At 40.9% G+C, this 22035-nt stretch overlaps 1 protein-coding gene across 1 annotated transcript in view; it reads left to right on the top strand.

Annotated features, from left to right (window-relative positions):
* Positions 1-19652, top strand: part of LOC134747047 (coronin-7) — a 39417-nt gene extending 19765 nt beyond the window's left edge. Inside the window, exons 16-23 of the mRNA XM_063681606.1 lie at positions 512-771; positions 1574-1695; positions 2471-2609; positions 5002-5133; positions 7144-7218; positions 11310-11445; positions 16076-16188; positions 17532-19652. Coding sequence (XP_063537676.1) covers positions 512-771; positions 1574-1695; positions 2471-2609; positions 5002-5133; positions 7144-7218; positions 11310-11445; positions 16076-16188; positions 17532-17624 — 1070 coding nt within the window. The 3' untranslated portion in view covers positions 17625-19652. The remainder of the gene's footprint in view (positions 1-511; positions 772-1573; positions 1696-2470; positions 2610-5001; positions 5134-7143; positions 7219-11309; positions 11446-16075; positions 16189-17531) is intronic.
* Positions 19653-22035: the final 2383 nt, after the last annotated feature.

Here is a 22035-nt window from a genome sequence, read left to right as displayed (position 1 = left end):
TCGCCACCGAGCCACCCGCACACCCCTCCGGACTCTACCCACCGACTTTGCTACACCCTGCGGTGTTACAGGATTGGGCTTGGGACCCGTTCAGAGATGACAGGCTCATAGTGGCGTGTGATGATGGCATCATTCGAAAGTGGATAATTCCGGAAGGAGGTGAGCTTTCTCCGCAGTATTTTTATATAACAAAGGAGGGTAAGACTTAATATATGACCTTACGATATGAAGAAGTCCCCGTCGCCACCGCACCACCCACTCACCCTTCAGGATCTCATCCCCTGCCTTGTTACACCCTGTGGTGTTGCAAGATTGGGCTTGGGATCCGTTTAGAGATGATAGGCTACTGGTTAATGTAGCGCTATCAAGTACCGATGCAGAATACATGTCTTGAACTTAAGTAATTCACGTTTTATGAGAACTACCTAACAGGACCTGCTTGGATAAAATACAATATAAGAATTATTAAGCTAAATATCAAAGCCACACTCACCAAATAATTTCTTTCCAGGCCTCCAAGAGTCCTCCAACACACCAAACCGCACGTTCTCCGCTCACCCCGATAAGATCTACATAGTGCGCTTCCACCCGACCGCCTCCGACCTGCTGACCACCGCAGCACACGACCTCACTATTAAGATATGGGATCTCAGCCTAGATGTACCACAAGCGGCGATCACTTTGACTGGGCATACAGAGCAGATCTTTGCCTTGGATTGGTCGCCTTGTGGGGATTATTTGGCTACAGTGTGCAAGGATGGACTTGTTAGGGTAAGTCATATTTAAAGACTTTACTATTTAGTTATGGGGTCTATGATCTTCATAGTGCGCTTCCACCCAAGCGCCTCCGACCTACTCGCCACTGCAGCTGTCACCGCAGCATGTCCCTGAAGCAGCCATGACCTGACCATCGGCCGAATATTCGGTATCCGGCCGCCGAATATTCGACCAGAGGATTCAAACCTACATTTCGGTTTTTCAGGTGCGCATTGTGCAGGTTTTGACCTGTTACGTAGTGAACGTTCGCGCGGCCTCAATTCTAGTTTCGAACTGAATGCGCGTGCAACAGAGTGGAATGTTTATTATTATTATTAATTCTTTATTTCAGATAATTATTTTATCCATAGAATTGTTAGTTTGGCTTATGACTACGTTAGTTACTTACTACTACTAAATTATTTAAATTGTTTTAAAATAATAAACGAGTACGGTATGATCGTGACTGTTTCCTCAAAATCCAATCTGTTTACTCCGAAATCAAGCAGTTATCCGGTATCCGGCCGGACATTAAAATAAGGACTGGATAGGCCAGATACCGAATATCCGGTGCATCTATAAAAAACCTTAAAGAAACTTTTTAGTCCATTTTGCAGTTGGTGGTTCAACTTTCTATCGGTAGGAAAAACAGAAAAATACTATTTTCAAAATCTCGCTGTCATTGCATAAGCTAGTTGTACCTACAGGGAGCGTGCATGAACTATAGAGGGTAGCACACCCTTTTCATTGGCGCGAAGCATTATGTCACTAGTCACTATTGATACTGAGTAAAAGTAAACTTTAGATTTTTGCTCAGATCTTCAAGCCCCGGTCTTCGTCGGAAGCCATCCGCAGCGGCCCCGGGCCAGCGGGCAGTCGCGGTGCGAGGATAGTTTGGGCTCTCAACGAAACTCATCTAGTCGTCACTGGATTTGACAAGTAAGTTCCAAGTCTACAATCGTTAGACGACAGCGTCATCTAAAACTAATGGTATTTAAAGAAGTTAAATGTTCATGAGTGCCTTGGGAAATTAATTAGTGGAAAATAAGTTATACTCCAGCCAGGGATGTTGCGGATGCCGATTTTTTGACATCCGCGGATGCGAATGCAGATGCGGATTTTTAAGGGCTCACATCCGCGGACGCGGATGCGGATGTCGAGAAAAAAGTCAAATATTACACTTTAGTAATGTTTATTAGAAAAAAAAAAACGAAATGTTTAGTATTTGAACAAGAATATAGGTGCCCCACAATCTCATTACTATACTGAAGTCCAAATAAAACAAATTATTCACGTCTTGTCGCTGTCCGTCATAGGCTAAATTGCTCGATCGACGAATCACAAAAACGAAACGAGATTCCTATTGGCTAATGACGAAATTACCTAGCACTTACGCCGCCGCTAAGACGTTCCTGTACCTATCTGTTCCACATCCGCATCCGCATTAAGCTCCGCATCGATTTTATGCGGAAGCGGATGCGGATGTTGAAAATAATCCGAAAGTTCTGCGGTTGCGGATGCGGATGCGAATATTCGCAACATCCCTGCTCCAGACCAACAGTATCGAAACATATCCAATATTGGATTTTGAGTAATATTTAAATAGACACGAGTTTTAACGATTTTTTTCTATTTGGCGTGTGTTTCCATACTTTCGTGGTAGGTTTTTGTGGTTTGTAAAATATTATTGAATGACGTTTTTACTTGTTTGCAGAGTATCCGAACGGCAAATCTATCTATACAAGGCGAGCGACCTGAGCGCACCCGTGTGTACTGTGGGCCTAGATGTGTCTCCGGCAATATTGCAGACGCATATCGATCATGATTCCGGCACCATTTTCCTCACGGGACGGGTAAGTTGTCATATAAACGGGTGTTTTGATAGTTTTATTTTTTCTCAGTTGAAATCCAAGATCGCAAAGTTATTACACATCGGCGCTCCTTTACGTTTGAAAGCTAACCTGGGCTCATAACTCCAGATCCTCGGAGGTCAGGTCATCTAGGTACCTGCAACTTGTCTGCCCTCGTCACCACTCAGCGGCCTTTCGTGGCTGTTTCCGGCACGCCGCTACGAAGATCTGGAATGACCTGCCTCCACCAATCCGTTCGCTGAAGTCGTTAAGTGGCTTCAAATCGAAATGTCGTGCACACTTGTTACAAATTCAATTACAGACATCACAGTAACATATCAGTCACTCACTCGCACACTTATCACTCACATTTTTACATTTCCGCGGCAATTTGATGATTTGTTTTAGTTTTAGTCTTTGTTTTAGTTTTAGTCTTAAGTTTAGTTCGTTCTGGTGTTGGTTTTTTCTGTAACTTGCGTTATAAATATATTTAAAAAAGGCGGTAATTAATATTTTGTTTGTCTTAATTTTCTGTTTAATAATGTTTGTATTTTTATGTCAATGTAAATTTTATTTGTGTGTCGTTGGCGTACGTGTCGCCATTATTATTAGATTAAGACAGGTCCCCACAGAAAACCAGCGCCACGGTTTGCCGCGGCACTATGCTGAGTGGGGATCCTTTTTGGCGTCCAAATGTTTTTTTGTCTGCATGCTTTTCTTTTTTATGTACTATGTTGTGGCGTCAAATAAATGTATTTTCTTTCTTTCTTTCTTTCAAATACCACGTTCGGCGGCAGCGGTTAGTTGTTTGCTATAATAGCAAATGCATGGTTATATCTCAAAATATTTTATGGTAATATTGTCTTCGGTTACCGCGATAGTTACTCATGAAATAAATCTATGAAAACGGATTATATCGCGTATATTGAATTTATAATACATCCCGACGTTTCGAACCCTTTACAGCGTTCGTGGTCGGGTGACTGAGGAAAAACTACAAAGTGCAAAAATAACCACATACAAAAAATAATGAACCATCATAGACTTTAAACTTTAAGGCTGTACATGCAAAATCACCCGTTGACCACGAACGCTGTAAAGGGTTCGAAGCGTCGGGATGTATTATAAATTCAATATACGCGATATTTATCCGTTTTCATAGTTTTATTTCATATTTTATGGTATTTGTAATTTTGGTGCCTAAGTACAATAGATTAACTTATCACGTAATTTCCTCGAAATAATTTTGGATATAATATTATGATCATACAAATACATTCTAAAATTATTTTATGACTTAAATAAAATTGTCTTACTATGTTACGATAAACATTGGAAACAGAAATTCCATATCGATTTTTGTAGATCTAATTTCGCCAAAAATACTTTTTTTAGACTAGCTTTTTTAGACATATTAGACTTTTTTTAGACATATTGTCATGATTACAATGTTAATTTCATAAATCTAGATATCTTCTCATTGTCTTTCGGTAAATATAGTAGTGGTCTGCGGAGCTTACTTTTTCCATAGCAGTGTAACTTTGCTTTAAAAAAAAAATTGTAATTGTTCTATAGTCTTATGTAACGTATGTATGTTTGTAAGCATGTTTGATACTTAGGTACTTAATTAGTTGTGTATCCAATTGTTACTTCTGTGTATCCTCCTATTTATAGGCAGTGCCGAACAAGCCCTGTTTCTACTTGTTATCAATATCAGTATGTTATAATTAATGGAACTATAGGTCTTATTGTATATCTGCAAGTTTAAACTTATCTGTATGTGACTGTTTGTTTCCTAAATAAATTAAAAAAAAAAAAAAGGTAAAAATAGTTATCTTGTATTGTTATCTGGACTCCCATTAAATTAATTAAAATTAAATAAAATAAGCCTTTATTCCATATTAAGAGACAATTGTAAATACAAATTCAGATATTTAGTTTTTTATGTTATAGGATGTCTCTTAGTGTGGTGTGCCTGTTGGCATAGGCCTCTTCCAACTCTTTCCAGTGCTTCCTGTCTAAGGCAACTCTGGTCCAGTGGGGTCCTAGTAACTGGATGTCGTCTTCCCATCTGGTTATTTATTTGCCGTTTTTGCGCTTACAGCCGAGTGGGTACCAGTGGGTCACTTGTTTGCTTCATTTTTCTTTATTCTCCCGCAGCATGTGACCTGTCCACCTCCACTTTTGTTGGTCCATACGCTCAAGTATGTCTGTTACTTTTGTTCTTCGCCTTAGTTCTACGTTCCGGATTCTGTCGCTTAGTTTTGTACCGAGCATACTTCTCTCCGTAGCACGTTGGTATTTAGCGAGTTTGTCCCTATGTTCTGCTGTTAATGGTCAGGTTACCTATTAGTTGGACCTATCTACCTAACTTATTAGTATATAATTGTTTCAGGGTGACTCAACGATCTACTGCTACGAGGTGACAAGCGAAGCTCCCTACCTGTGTGCGCTGTCGCATCACCGCTCGCCGACGCTACACCAGGGCATCTCCTTCCTCAACAAGAAGTTGGTCGCTGTAGAAAAGGTACGTCACCTTCACTTTTCCACCAATGAGGGCTACCGCGTTTAATTTCGCCGCTAGGGGCGCTAGTGTAGATGGAGGTCTTTCAAAATGTCAAATACATAGAAGTTTTGGGGGTTTTAAGCTTTTTTATCGGTAATTTTCACTCCTTATTCATAATTCTGGTAAATCTTTGATTAATCATGGTAAACAATTGATATCTTAGCTCAATAAATGTAAGTGGTTTAAAAAAAGTGCCAAATAAAATATATGCAAAATTAAACAGGTTGAAAAAATGGCACATTTATACGCTAAAATACCTTTGTGTATATTAGAACGTATTGATTTTATAAAAATAAGCATAGAAGAATTTTGAGATCTGTTTTTCTGGACCTACATCTACAGTGGCGCCAACTGGTGACCACAAAAACGATAGCCCTTATTGAATAATAGTACATTGTGCAACATGTGGCGTAAGTTAAATATTGCAAACGAGAGTATAGTTAAATCGCGACGGCTTGCCGGAGCGATTTATAGACTCGAGTATGCAATATTATTACGCCCCGAGTTACAAACAATGTTTTTCATCACACTTGCGATACAAAAATTAAGTGTAGACAAAAAAACTTTTAATTATAATACTAGAAACTTCATAATTCCCTACGCTTGTTCTATAGTTCCCGCTAAGCCTGCGTACAATTCCACATTTACTGAGCGAGTGTGATGAAAATATTTTTACCTACTCGTCGAATTTAATGGTTGAATTAACCTTTTGAACGCCAAGCATTGACGTAACTCGACGTGACACCGCAATGAAGCAAAATAAAACCTTAGAGAACAATAGTGATTACAAAACAGGATATCGATATTTTCACTGATTTCGTTTTTGACATACTTAGATTAGAAGAACCACTACACAGGTGTTTTACAATATAATATTAGATAATTCTGGCTTTTAGCTCTACTAAAAACCTTTAAATAACGTATTTAAATATCAAAATGTACTTGTAACTTCCACTCAAATCTCTCAATAATGCCACATCACTACTTGGTGGTGACGTCAGGCATCGGACGTGAAGTGCCGTCATGGGCGCACGGAACACTGATAAGCGCGCGTTACTCAGAGATGTGCAAACCCGTTGTCGATTATTATTACCTACTAATTAGCAAACTGCAGTATCGTTACAATAAAATAAATGCATAAGGGGTTACATTATCACAAAAGGTCAGTACCGTCTTTCAAACCAAGTTGTTTAAATTAAGCACGAAAACAAGTACCGTAACAGCACAAATAGCAGTTATTTTAGCAAAAACAACTCCTATTACAAAATGTATGGGATTAAGCCATATCTATTATTGATGGCGCTAGCGTGTTTGTCGGAACTGCGCGAAACGATTTCTATTAGGAGATTGTTACTTTCATATAATAATATTATTCCTGCATGACTCGGTCACATCACTAGGCGACGTCAAGTGCCGTTTTTGGCGTGGCTAGCTATGCTATTTACTGGGTAAGTCGTATTATAACATAATGTTGTTTTTTTTTAACCTTCTATTCATAGTTGAATTGTAATAAAGTTATATAATAAAGTAGAAGGGCAAAATAAAATAATGCAAATACAAACAAAGAAATATAGTTATTTATTGAAGAGTCTTTGATAAATTAAGTTTGGACGGCAAATGACGTCGGCGGCGTGAGTGGCACAAAATGTCGACGACGTGATTTACCGTCTTTGGCGGTCAAAAGGTTAAGACTTCGTATACCAAATCGCCTGCTATTCACTATGGGCTCTCGACTCAACTGTAATGACTTCTTACGAAACGCTTTAGTCAACTGTAATGAATTCGACCAATCACATGTCGCCAAAGGATAGAACAAAAGACATCAACGCGCTACTATTTAAATGAATAAGAAGTGCGTTGATGTTTTTTGTACTATATTTTTAAATACTATAAAATACTATTAGCGGGAGACTTTCTCTCATGGTGCTTGAACCTTATTATAGTGAATTTAGGGATGATTTTTCATTGCAGGTGGAATTCGCGAGGGCACTAAGGTTGACCAACGGTAATATCGAGCCTCTGTCCTTCACTGTGCCTAGGATAAAGGTTAGTTAAAAATGTTAAGTAGGTTATAACTTACACCACTTTATACTGCACCAGTCTTATGTTCATCCATAGAACTTAAGGGTCTCCGGCAAGCTCGGTTCTAGCTAGATTGCTCTGAAACTTTGTACTTATAATAGGATAAGGTATATCTTTGCTGTAATTAAAAATGTATTATTTATTTATTGAGAAGAAACCAGTCTTTAAACATACATCAATTTACATTAAAATTAAGAGCGTTCTTACAAGAAAAGTCGAAATAATGTAAAATTGATGATATTCCCGACAACATTTAAGATTTTACGCTCATTATTAGAAATAAAGAGTACTTGTTCCAGTAAGAGCGTCTTCTTATCCTTAGGAATATCGTTGTACATTGTAGAAAAAGGACTTATTAAATTAGTAATGATTGTTTTTCTGATGGTCGTTTACGAAAAACCGCGTGAAGCACTGAATTGTGAGCTCTTATTTGTAAATTTTGAGAAGTTTACTCTGCTGAAGTTGGATATTTTGTATTACTAATATCCTGTACTTTAGGAATATCGAATGATATTCTTCCTACATGCTTTTAAAAAAGAGAAAAATCAATGTTAAACGAATTGAATTTTCTCTTCGAAACAAGTGTAAATTCCTACGAAAATCTACTTAGTATCGAAGTCATTTTTATACACGAGCAATCTACAACGTTTGCTTATACTGTTGGTATACATTTGTGTTTATCAAATTCTACTTTAATTTTTTGGCAATTTTTTGAAAACTACTCTATATTGCCGATGACGCGCGCTGGCGATCTCAGACATCTCAGTACCGCGGCAGAGCTTGAAGAGGTCGGACCTGTGTCGGTCGGCTCCGCACGTTTTCGACGGCGACAACGAGGTTTTTTATCGATGTGTGCGGCAGGCGCCGTGTAAAACGCTATACTGTGTGCGTGTAAATTGCGACTGAGAAACTTTGATCCGAGTACTGTATTTGTTTTTATAGTATTATAATATAGTATAGTAACATAACAAACTTTCGAACAACATTAAAAATATTTGAAATGACCTGACATTTTATAGGTAATAAATTAAAAAAAAAACAGCCAAGTGCGAGTTGGACTCGCGCACAAAGGGTTCCGTACTATTACGCACAAAACGGTAAATAAATCACGTTTGTTGTATGGGAGCCCCACTTAAATATCTATTTTATTCTGTTTTTAGGGTTCCGTGCCCAAAGGGTAAAAACGGGACCCTATTACTAGGACTCCGCTGTCTGTCTGTCTGTCTGTCCGTCTGTCACCAGGCTGTATCTCATGAGCCGTCATAGCTAGACAGTTGAAATTTTCACAGATGATGTATTTCTGTTGCCGCTATAACAACAAATACTAAAAACAGAATAAAATGTGGTATTTCCTATAAAAAGGGATCTTATTGTCGATGGCGCTGACGCCATTATATAAACGATGCTCCGATATAACAGACTGAACTTGTATAAGTTTTTAATTATGTATTACTCATCCTCCTTATGAACCCTGGCAATACCTAGTGGAACTTAGGTTTGGTGCAACATAGGCGCACACTGTTTTGGTCATTAGACTCGTCTTGATGAGCAACTTGGGAGAGCAGTACTCATGATAGAGCTGATGTTGAACCCTGGCAGTACCTAGTGGATCTAAGGTTTGGTGCAAAGGCACACGCTGTTTTAGTCATCCGACTCGTCTTGATGAGCACTTAGGAGAGCAGTACCCATGATAGAGCTGATGCTGAACCCTGGCAGTACCTAGTGGAACTAAGGTTTGGTTGACATATCAGTCAAATTTCACAGATTGACAGTTTTTTGTCATTTTCAGTGAAAATTATCTTTTTGGGATAGAATTTAGCACCAAGTAACATTGTTAAGTGTAGATTTATACTATCTGTCAAAATTGACATTTTTGACAGTTTTGGATCCCAGATCGAAACGGCTTGTCCAATTTTGATAGGACCTTCAACATTAGTCATGGGATGGAAAATGTAGTTTGACACATCTGTCAAAACTGTCAAAATTGACAGTTTGACAGTTTTTGTCATTTTTCGTGAAAATTAACATGTTTTGTTAAAGTTTGGTACTAAGTGACATAGTTTAGTGTTGTTTGACATATCAGTCAAATTTGACAGATTGACAGTTTATGTCATTTTCATCTTTTTGTAATATAATTTAGCACCAAGTGACATTGTTAAGTGTAAATTTATACAATCTGTCAAAATTGACATTTTGTGACATTTTGACATTTTTGGATCCCAAATCGAAACGGCTTGTCCGATTTTGATAGGACCTTCAACATTAGTCATGGGATGGAAAATGCAGTTTGACACATCTGTCAAAACTGTCAAAATTGACAGTATGGCAGTTTTTGTAATTTTTTGTGAAAATTAACGTTTTGTTAAAGTTTGGTACTAAGTGACATAGTTTAGTGTTGTTTGACATATCAGTCAAGTTTGACAGATTGACGGTTTTTGTCATTTTCAGTGAAAATTATCTTTTTGGGATATAATTTAGCAAACAAACCATGTTAATTTTCACAAAAAAAGACAAAAACTGTCAAACTGTCAATTTTGACAGTTTTGACAGATGTGTCAAACTACATTTTCCATCCCATGACTAATGTTGAAGGTCCTATCAAAATCGGACAAGCCGTTTCGATTTGGGATCCAAAACTCTCAAAAGGTCACCAACTGTCAATTTTGACAGATAGTATAAATCTACATTTAACAATGTCGGTGGGTGCTAGATTCTATCCCAAAAAGATAATTTTCACTGAAAATGACAAAAACTGTCAATCTGTCAAATTTGACTGATATGTCAAACAACACTAAACAAAACATTAACTTCAATGGCCATTAACGTCTCAAAAATTTAATTCGAATTAACTTTAATGCAATTGGTTAGTTTGACACATCTGTCAAAACTGTCAAAATTGACAGTTTGACAGTTTTTGTCATTTTTAGTGAAAATTAACATGTTTTGTTAAAGTTTGGTACTAAGTGACATAGTTTAGTGTTGTTTGACATATCAGTCAAATTTGACAGTTTTTGTCATTTTCAGTGAAAATTATCTTTTTGGGATATAATTTAGCACCAAGTGACATTGTCCCAATTTTCGTACTAAATAACAATAATTAGGATTTTAAGTTAGTGTCGTTATAATTGTTTTCAATATGCTTCACGAAGGATCAAGATTGTTTAATCCATCATTGTAGTGCGAGCGAGCGGGAAAACGTGGTAGAAGGGATCGGCATACTGAGCTCGCACAGCCCGCCGCAGCGCGTAAAATACCTAAACTCGCTCAACGCCGAAATGTAATAGCGCTCTTAACTAAAAAGTAAACTAAACCAAAACCAAGTCACAACAATACATCGACATTGTACATAATAATAAATTACCCTAAAATTAACTATAAACTAAACTAAACTAAATTAAAACTAAACTAAAAAAAGACACACCTAGAACCTAGTCAAACCACTCGTCCCGCGCCCGTCCAGACGCAAAGGTGCCCAATTAGTTTATGTAGCTTCAGATACCATAGTAAAAAAAATACAGCGAATTTAAGTTTTTCATAGAAAACTTGTTTTTGCTCTATTTCGTTTGTTTTATAAACTGGAGCTATATAAACTAATTTCAGACCTAGATATACCTCATGTCATTGTATGTGCAAAGTTTCATTACAATCCAACACGTAGTTTTAAAATGAGAGCGGAACTACGTTTGTATGGGAAGGTGCAATTCGGCCGAGCTTGCCGTGGACTCTTAATTTTTATAGATATTTTTTTAATGATATGAATATATTTATTAACTTGTACGCTAGGGTTGTCACTTTGCCTACACACAACACTCACCATCCCACCACATACCATCGGATGTCGTGAGTGTTGTGTGTAGGCAAAGTGACAATCCTAGCGTAAAAGTTAATAATCAAGATCAAGTGCGGGTAGTTCGCAAAACCCGCGCAGCAAGATGTCGATACAATTCCTCGCCAGTCTGCCTGTGACCACGAACGTAACGTCACGTTCTAAACGTCAGGCCATAAATAAACGTAAGTTTGTACGCGTTGTCCCTTACTCGATGTTTGGTTTTCAGAGCGAGCTGTTCCAAGACGATCTGTTCCCGCCGACGCTAGTGACGTGGGCGCCGTGGCAGTCGTCGCGCGCCTGGCTCACCGACGACCGCGTGCCCGCGCGCACCGCCAGCCTGCAGCCGCCCGGCATGCTGCCCTGTAACTAACTATACTTATAGACGATCTGTTCCCGCCGACGCTAGTGACGTGGGCGCCGTGGCAGTCGTCGCGCGCCTGGCTCACCGACGACCGCGTGCCCGCGCGCACCGCCAGCCTGCAGCCGCCCGGCATGCTGCCCTGTAACTAACTATACTTATAGACGATCTGTTCCCGCCGACGCTAGTGACGTGGGCGCCGTGGCAGTCGTCGCGCGCCTGGCTCACCGACGACCGCGTGCCCGCGCGCACCGCCAGCCTGCAGCCGCCCGGCATGCTGCCCTGTAACTAACTATACTTATAGACGATCTGTTCCCGCCGACGCTAGTGACGTGGGCGCCGTGGCAGTCGTCGCGCGCCTGGCTCACCGACGACCGCGTGCCCGCGCGCACCGCCAGCCTGCAGCCGCCCGGCATGCTGCCCTGTAACTAACTATACTTATAGACGATCTGTTCCCGCCGACGCTAGTGACGTGGGCGCCGTGGCAGTCGTCGCGCGCCTGGCTCACCGACGACCGCGTGCCCGCGCGCACCGCCAGCCTGCAGCCGCCCGGCATGCTGCCCTGTAACTAACTATACTTATAGACGATCTGTTCCCGCCGACGCTAGTGACGTGGGCGCCGTGGCAGTCGTCGCGCGCCTGGCTCACCGACGACCGCGTGCCCGCGCGCACCGCCAGCCTGCAGCCGCCCGGCATGCTGCCCTGTAACTAACTATACTTATAGACGATCTGTTCCCGCCGACGCTAGTGACGTGGGCGCCGTGGCAGTCGTCGCGCGCCTGGCTCACCGACGACCGCGTGCCCGCGCGCACCGCCAGCCTGCAGCCGCCCGGCATGCTGCCCTGTAACTAACTATACTTATAGACGATCTGTTCCCGCCGACGCTAGTGACGTGGGCGCCGTGGCAGTCGTCGCGCGCCTGGCTCACCGACGACCGCGTGCCCGCGCGCACCGCCAGCCTGCAGCCGCCCGGCATGCTGCCCTGTAACTAACTATACTTATAGACGATCTGTTCCCGCCGACGCTAGTGACGTGGGCGCCGTGGCAGTCGTCGCGCGCCTGGCTCACCGACGACCGCGTGCCCGCGCGCACCGCCAGCCTGCAGCCGCCCGGCATGCTGCCCTGTAACTAACTATACTTATAGACGATCTGTTCCCGCCGACGCTAGTGACGTGGGCGCCGTGGCAGTCGTCGCGCGCCTGGCTCACCGACGACCGCGTGCCCGCGCGCACCGCCAGCCTGCAGCCGCCCGGCATGCTGCCCTGTAACTAACTATACTTATAGACGATCTGTTACCGCCGACGCTAGTGACGTGGGCGCCGTGGCAGTCGTCGCGCGCCTGGCTCACCGACGACCGCGTGCCCGCGCGCACCGCCAGCCTGCAGCCGCCCGGCATGCTGCCCTGTAACTAACTATACTTATAGACGATCTGTTCCCGCCGACGCTAGTGACGTGGGCGCCGTGGCAGTCGTCGCGCGCCTGGCTCACCGACGACCGCGTGCCCGCGCGCACCGCCAGCCTGCAGCCGCCCGGCATGCTGCCCTGTAACTAACTATACTTATAGACGATCTGTTCCCGCCGACGCTAGTGACGTGGGCGCCGTGGCAGTCGTCGCGCGCCTGGCTCACCGACGACCGCGTGCCCGCGCGCACCGCCAGCCTGCAGCCGCCCGGCATGCTGCCCTGTAACTAACTATACTTATAGACGATCTGTTCCCGCCGACGCTAGTGACGTGGGCGCCGTGGCAGTCGTCGCGCGCCTGGCTCACCGACGACCGCGTGCCCGCGCGCACCGCCAGCCTGCAGCCGCCCGGCATGCTGCCCTGTAACTAACTATACTTATAGACGATCTGTTCCCGCCGACGCTAGTGACGTGGGCGCCGTGGCAGTCGTCGCGCGCCTGGCTCACCGACGACCGCGTGCCCGCGCGCACCGCCAGCCTGCAGCCGCCCGGCATGCTGCCCTGTAACTAACTATACTTATAGACGATCTGTTACCGCCGACGCTAGTGACGTGGGCGCCGTGGCAGTCGTCGCGCGCCTGGCTCACCGACGACCGCGTGCCCGCGCGCACCGCCAGCCTGCAGCCGCCCGGCATGCTGCCCTGTAACTAACTATACTTATAGACGATCTGTTCCCGCCGACGCTAGTGACGTGGGCGCCGTGGCAGTCGTCGCGCGCCTGGCTCACCGACGACCGCGTGCCCGCGCGCACCGCCAGCCTGCAGCCGCCCGGCATGCTGCCCTGTAACTAACTATACTTATAGACGATCTGTTCCCGCCGACGCTAGTGACGTGGGCGCCGTGGCAGTCGTCGCGCGCCTGGCTCACCGACGACCGCGTGCCCGCGCGCACCGCCAGCCTGCAGCCGCCCGGCATGCTGCCCTGTAACTAACTATACTTATAGACGATCTGTTACCGCCGACGCTAGTGACGTGGGCGCCGTGGCAGTCGTCGCGCGCCTGGCTCACCGACGACCGCGTGCCCGCGCGCACCGCCAGCCTGCAGCCGCCCGGCATGCTGCCCTGTAACTAACTATACTTATAGACGATCTGTTCCCGCCGACGCTAGTGACGTGGGCGCCGTGGCAGTCGTCGCGCGCCTGGCTCACCGACGACCGCGTGCCCGCGCGCACCGCCAGCCTGCAGCCGCCCGGCATGCTGCCCTGTAACTAACTATACTTTATCAAACTACTGTCTCATTTCAAACGTAGAACGAGAGAATCATACTATCTTTGTCTTACACTAGTACTAGCACCCAAAACAAAAGGATGAGTATAGTTGTTTTTTTAGGGTCCCGTACCTCAAACGGAACCCTTATAGGATCACTCGTGCGTCTGTCTATCTGTCTGTCCGTCTGTCACAGCCTATTTTCTCCGAAACTACTGTTTTTTTTTTAATAATTTTCAAATAAACAGTTTAGAAGTTATTCAAGAAAATAGGCAAAAAATGATCATTCCCCCTTTATCTCCGAAACTACTGGGTCAAAAATTTTGAAAAAAAATACACAAAATAGATATTTACCTATAGATCACCGGAAAACCTATTAGAAATGTGCAGTCAAGCGTGAGTCGGCCTTAATTACTTAGTTTTTGATCCGACCCCTACGGGTTTTTTAGACATTTTCCATAAAAAATACATTGTTTAAATTTGTTCTTATTGATATTCATATTCGTATATTCATAATAATTCATATTACATATCGTTTTTATTATTACATTAAAAATAAAAAATAAAAACAATTAAATTAAAATTAGCTTTATAAATACAATCATTACATTCAAAATAAAAATTTACAATTAAATTACAATTAGCGTTATCAATACATGTCAAATAAAAGTATACCTACAATAACATTAGGTAATTACTTATTTAATAAAATGTGCAAAACTGTAGAAAGTGTGCTCTGACAATTAGGTTTGACCAACTATAAACAAATTACCAACTTCTTCTACTCATCGTCTTTAATGGTTGAATATGGTTGTTGACACATGTTGAATTATATAACTACATCTAATTAAATAGATAGAAAATGAGCAATTTATAACAATGAATGGGAAAATTAAATAAATTACAGGAATACTAAAAAAACTTCATCACGAAACATAAGTAAACTATAATAGCTATTTACAATGCATGTGCTCGAAAAGTGCGTTTCCTATGGAGCCATATCATGCGGAAAGTACTACTTTTCCGCACTAGTGCTTTTTGTTTTCGATTTTTTTTTTACAGTACATATGGTGGTGGTGGTTTATGGTACAGTACTCGTATTCATTTATACACTCGCTCGCTTTGCTCGCTCGTGAATAAAATTCCACTCGTTGGAAATCATACACTTTCCGCACTTGTTGCATAATAGATATTTGTCGGAAATCATCTTTACGCACGTGTATCATACAATGTTTTACTATGCATTGTGCGAGTAAATAAAAAAAACATATAATAGCAAATAAGTTTAATTATTAAAAAATTGAAAACAAAAAGCACTAGTGCGGAGAAGTGCTCTTTTCCGCACTAGTGCGAGAAAGTAGCACCATATGTACTGAAAAAAAAAAATTGAAAACAAAAAGCACTAGTGCGGAAAAGTAGTACTTTCCGCATGATATGGCTCCGTAGGAAACGCACTTTTCGAGCACATGCATTGTAATGAATTAGACCAACCTAATTTTGTTTTATTATTTAGGTTATATAGTAGAAAAAGTAAAGATTATACTTTTATATTTTAATAGTTGACTCGTAGATAAAGTATTCTATAAAATACTGATGTTATCAAGCTTTTCGATCTCGTTCCTTACATAGGTCACTATGCAAGCGTAGCCCAAACACGGTACTCGACTGAACATTTTGAGTCTTTTATATTTTTATGCATTTTTAGGGTTCCGTACCCAAAGGGTAAAACGGGACCCTATTACTAAGACTCCGCTCTCCGTCTGTCTGTCCTTCTGTCTGTCACGAGGCTGTATCTCATGAACCGTGATAGCTAGACAGTTGAAATTTTCACAGATGATGTATTTCTTTGTCCGCTATCGCTATAACAACAAATATTAAAAAGTACGGAACCCTCGGTGGGCGATTCCGACTCGCATTTGGCCGGTTTTTTATACTTTTATGCATTTTTTATTTATATTTATTGTACAGTGTCAGCGCATTCCGTGCCCGCGGCTAAAGAGCCAACGAAGCCTCCACAGAAGCCCAAACCCGACCTGATCAAGTCGCACGTGCCACTTGACCCTAAGGAGAAACAGGACATCGTAAGTTTTCACCTTTTAACTTAAAGTTATTTTCCTGCAAATTTTTAAGGTCCTACCATCTTCCTCGCGTTGTCCCGGCATTTTTTACGAAAGCGACTGCCATCTGACCTTCCAACTCAGAAGGGAAACCAGGCCTTGTTGGGATTAGTCCGGTTTCCTCACGATGTTTTCCTTCACCGAAAAGCGAGTGGTAAATCAAATGATATTTCGTACATAAGTTCCGAAAAACACATTGGTACGAGCCGGGGTTTGAACCCGCGACCTCCGGATTGCAAGACGCACGCTCTTACCGCTAGGCCACCAGCGCTTCAAATTTTTAAGAGCCTACCGCCGCCCGAAAAACATTCCAGAGATTTATACAGAAAGATAAACTAAATAGCAATATAATTTCTAACAAGCAGAAACGTCTGCGAACGATGCTATTAAGCTTAGAATAAATGTGACGTTTTCAACCAAAAGGTACCACATTGTCGCTTGTTGATAATGTTGATTTCTAATTGAAGCTATATGGAAATAGCGCCTTACTGACAAGCGACAATAAGTACCCTTTTGGTTGAAAATGGCACTGATGACCCAGGGCAGTATTTTTTTCACTTTTAAATTTATTCTTGTTATCAAATTCTATCTTGTTATCAAATTTCCATGAGCGACAGAAAATACAAATTCGTTCGGTATTAAAGTTTTTAACTTGACCTGTACCTATTTTTGAGTTGAATCTATGAATGTACTAGTATTTAAGTATAAATTGTATATTTACCACTGTATAAAACCAATTAGCATAAGTTTTAAATGAATAAATATTATCTTATCTTATTTTATCTTATTCTAAGCTAAATAGCGATATGTCCTTATTTTTCAAAAAATCCAAATGTTTCTTGCAACAAAGATTTGAAAATAAGTCGGAGTTGTGTAAAAATTCTGTGCTAAGTATGCTTAGAGGATATAACCAAACGGAGTAGCCATTAACAGGCGTTCCCCTCTGTCGAAAATAGTCGGCCAATGGTCATACACAATGTATGGACTGACGTTTATCTGACATGGCTATTTTGACGTTACGTATACATTTGACGTGCCCCTCCCCCGCAAAAATTGGCAGACTTTTTGTACAGCAAATTACAGACAAGGCGTCTCCGTTGGTTATATCCTCCTAGTAAGTATGTCATCAAATGTGTCGTTTTCAAGTATAAGGTACCACATTGTCACTTACCATAAATACGAAATTTGCTAATATCTTTATACGAATAACCTGTCAGAGCGTCCTTATGGTAAGCGACAAAGTGGTACCTTTTACTTAAAAACGACACAAATATTGTCATTATACCATGGTTCATAATTGTCAACAGATAATGAAATCCATGAGCGCAAAGGTGTCAATGGACCTGAAGTTAGAGCAGGACAACATGGAAGGCGTGGACCAGGCCGAATGGGACCAGTGAGCTGCTGACGAATTCTTCTTACACCGACACAATATACCTTAATTATAACACATTAAAGCTCAAAATAGGTTGTCACACCTTTAAAAATAGAGTTCAAAGGTAAGCTGTCAGGCTACGACAAAACTTATTTCTTACGAAGTTTTTCTCGTATTTATACGTGATACGCACACATTCGCAACATGAGGTCGAGGAATGGCTCAAACCTTATAACCTCGTAAGGCCCAATGTGCATTACAATGTACACTCTGTTTCAATCTAATTTGAACCTTACACTAACTGAATTAAGTACCATTTCTTTTGTTTCATTGTTTTCTAAAACAAACGACAATGGGCCTTACGAGGATATGTATGCGTACTAAATCGGCTTTTTGTAGTCACAGTTTTGTCTTAAGCGAACCTACTGTATATCCACCTTGTGGGACAAATCCTGTCATAACCCATGTGTAAGGAGATATGCTGTTTCTGCCAAGAGTTATTACAATACTGTATAGTGACGATTATCTAGGCATGGCAAAGACGTAAAATAGTGATAAAGAAACAAATCCACGACTAAAGCTCTTACTTTAAACCTCTTACTTCACTTGAAGGAAATAAGAGATTTGCGATTCCCTTATGAAACTCCTTTAGGAACAGACTGTTAGGTGTAAGAAGTTTTCTATAATGCTTTCAGTTCAAGTTTTTGTATATCTTTAGACATAGATTAGCGATTTAGACAGGAATATATTGGCAACGATTTTTAGACCTATTTGTTACAGTATTTGAGTCGCTTAACATCAAGCTCGTGTAAATCAATCTGTCAGGTTATGCGATTTTGGTATTAAGGCGGTTCCCTGAGCCAGAAGGCGAAAAATCTCCTTATATGATCATGTTTTTCTAAGAGGCGTTGATATTCGTAGACGTGGAAAAAATATATGTAGTTCTTGACTATATTATCTTTAATATCATAGCTTCCGATACACGAATTATGACACTTCGCTCGATACAATTAATTCCCAAAGTAACCTCTAACTCGGACTTTTAATCCAACTTTCCTCGGTTATTTATTATGTGATTACTATAAACAAAAAAAGAAGAAAAACAATCTTAACTTAAATAGTAATTTCATAGCTTTCGAATTTCGATATTAAGAAATCTTAAGAGATCTTAAGAAAAGGTAATAAGGTAGATATTTGCTGAGGGTCAAATGGATTTTCCTGAGTTTGAAGTTAAGCGACACATTTATATTAGTCAGTTTCCTAATGAATCTAGAAACTGCAATGATTTGACAAAGGCAAAGTGTTAGTGTCCGTCTAGGCTAACTCTGCACCGACATGAACATAGCAAAGTGTGGAAGTGTCGTTATAAACGGCATATTCTCACAGAAACTTGTCGTTAATGATGACATTATCACACTTAACTAACTTAGCGGTTTCACTCACGTATTTTTAGTCACTCGCGCGTCATGTTTCGGAGAGTCTAGGTCTCCATTTTCAAGCACTAACAGTGCCTGAGTGAGTAGCGGTCACGACGGGTGGGCGCCACAAACATGTCGCGCGAGTGATTAAAAATACTTGAAACCGCTAAGTTACTTAAGTTAATATGTTTCACGATAGTTTAAATTCGGACATTATCATACTTTGTCATTGCAAAGTGACAGTTGGTTCGACTCTAGGCGGTTATCACATCCTCGCCGCATCCGGATACGCTTTAGGACGACATTTTTGTTAGAATCTTCAAATAAATTGTTTTTTTTATCGACAAACTTCAACCCTTTGACTGCCAAAGACGTTTAATGACGCGCGCGGTACAGTCCAATATCAACCTTCGTGCATGCCCTCAAGGTGGCGCGCCGCGCACGATCGGAGTAGCATTGAAAGGGTTATGAATCAAATTGTTTGTATAGTTCTTTCCTAAGCTTGTTTCACAAACAACATTGAAATGACAAAATGTTAATCATCATTTCAAATAGGTCTAAAGTAATACCATTTTTCTGCTGCCGTTTGCCGTATGTCATTATGTCATTTCGCGTACGATTAACATATAAATGTAGGAAGCATATGACTTATACCCTATGAATACGGACCTTGATACATATTTTATAGAACTTTTTCCCGACTTAACGTAGCTTTCCGATAATCGTAATATAGCTGGACTAAATACGATTTCGTTTTTAATGATTCACGGTTGGTTTCACTAGACTTATATTGACCGGGATATAGACCGTGATTACCTTTCGTATTATTTTCGAGCTCCCGATATTTGGACGCAGTACAACAATACAAAAGATAATCACGGTCCATATCCCGGTCAATATAAGTCTAGTAAATACGATTTATTTTAAAAGTATTTATTTTGATCTCACATTCGACCAAACTCTGACTGTGAAGCGATGCTCATTAATGCTCACTAAATATACACTCTAAAACAATAAAAACAGGTACATTTTCTATATTCTATAGAATCCCATACAGAAAGTACCAGGTTTCTTTAATTTTGATATTAGCAATTCGTTTAATTCCCGAAGTGTTGTGGCGAAGTGATATATTAGATAACCTAATGTAATCTATAATAATGCACTACGATACGAAATATGAACTAAATTAATTAAATGATCGCACATACTCCAATGATCACTTAATTTAAGGCTTTTTTACGCAGTGAACGTCTTCATACCAAAACGTCCGTGACGCACTGACATATTATATATTAAAACCGGGTCACTCACGTTTATAAAGTCGATGATTGACGATCGAGGGTAGTTTCTCGTCTCCCCTGCCGCCGCCGTCGCCCGCACCGAGTAATCGGTCGCGGGTCGCGGAGAGCTGCAGCCCGCAGTTTGAGTCTAACCACCAACGCGAGCGGTCTTTAAAAGTGCTTCTCGTTATATAGCCAAACATGTCGAGCAATCATCGACTTTATAAACGTGAGTGACCCCGGTTTCATATATTTAAACGCCTTCATGTCAAATGAACTAAAACGACAAAATATAAGACCCCTTATCGATGAATTTTATATAATTACTTCATTTGACAGTAAAAGATCATCTGATGTCTATTCTTTTCGATTCTCCGTATGAAGACGCTTTTCGCATGAAAATATTCCCATATACAGAGTAGCTAAAAAATAAGTGCATTACCGTTATCAGGGAGGTGTTGGGATTATACTGAGCAACTTTTACTATGGGACCAACCACGAAATCGCGAATAAAAAAATTTACCCTCCCATAGAAAATGGACCAGCCAAAACGTATGAAACAGCCAATTTTTTTTTCGCGATTTCGGGGTTAGTCTCATATTAATTGAGTCTGAGCGCGTGCTACGGGGCGTGGCATTATCAGACACAATGGCACGCAATGGCCGACCGCTCATACAAAAAGAATAATGGCTTTTTTTTCGCGATTTCGTGGTTGGTCCCATAGTAAAAGTTGCTCAGTATAATTCCAAAACCTCCCTGGCAACGGGAATGCACTTATTTTTTAGCCACCCTGTATAACTCAGAAACGTAACATTCCTACGTTTGCCATATGAAATGCATTTATTTATGCGTACTTTTATGTATTTAAATATTGTTACTGTATAAACCGTAACGCGTATATATAGATAAGGAAATATAGGGTACTTCTACGTTATCACACTGATGCGGTTTCACTCGCGTTGTGTGACCGAGACTGTGCTATACATGTATATAGCGATGTCCCGTTTTCACACCGGAACGGCGTGCGGCTCCGGATCCAATGTGAAGATCGTCTTAGGGAATTGACGATTTTTTTCTACGTAATATTGTATTGCTATATGAATTATATGATTGTTAGGGTGGCGATCCACTGAGTTAGACCTTTTTTATTACTATAAAGTAATACGCCATACATTTTATGCAAGTAACGAGCGTTATTTTCTATGGGCAGTTCTTCATAGTTAAATAAAAAAACAGACTAGACTTTTTAAACATAAGTCGTAATAAAAAACCGGTTTTTCGAATAACCGGTTTCAACCGGTCCCTATATTATCAGTGGATATTTATTTATATTGTATACAAAATCATATTATATTATTATATTATAGTGCGTTTAGTATTGCTAGTTGATGCCATACATCACACGTTTTGCTCAAACAGCCAAAGAGTTTTGTCTCGTCAACATAATTTATTTACAATATTGATTTATACTCGGTTCCTATTATGCTATGGCAAATGAAATTAGTACTTTCTTAGCATTTTTTTAATTAAATTATTTACATAATACTCAAATCTTTAGCTCAGATTCATAAAAAGTTATTTGCCTATGTAAATTCTAACACTGATTTAGCAGTGAAAATCGATGTTTGTTAAAAAAAAATTCCCAGAACTAGTAAACAATTATATACATATATTAATTTTAGGCAGAAAAAAAAGCATTTTCGTAAAGTCCTGTTTTCTTAAAACTATGTATAATAAT

The sequence above is a fragment of the Cydia strobilella genome, chromosome 14, assembly GCF_947568885.1.
Source record: "Cydia strobilella chromosome 14, ilCydStro3.1, whole genome shotgun sequence".
Lineage (NCBI taxonomy): Eukaryota > Metazoa > Arthropoda > Insecta > Lepidoptera > Tortricidae > Cydia > Cydia strobilella.
Note: the sequence above shows the minus strand (reverse complement) of the source record. Positions and strands in the feature narration are given on the sequence as shown.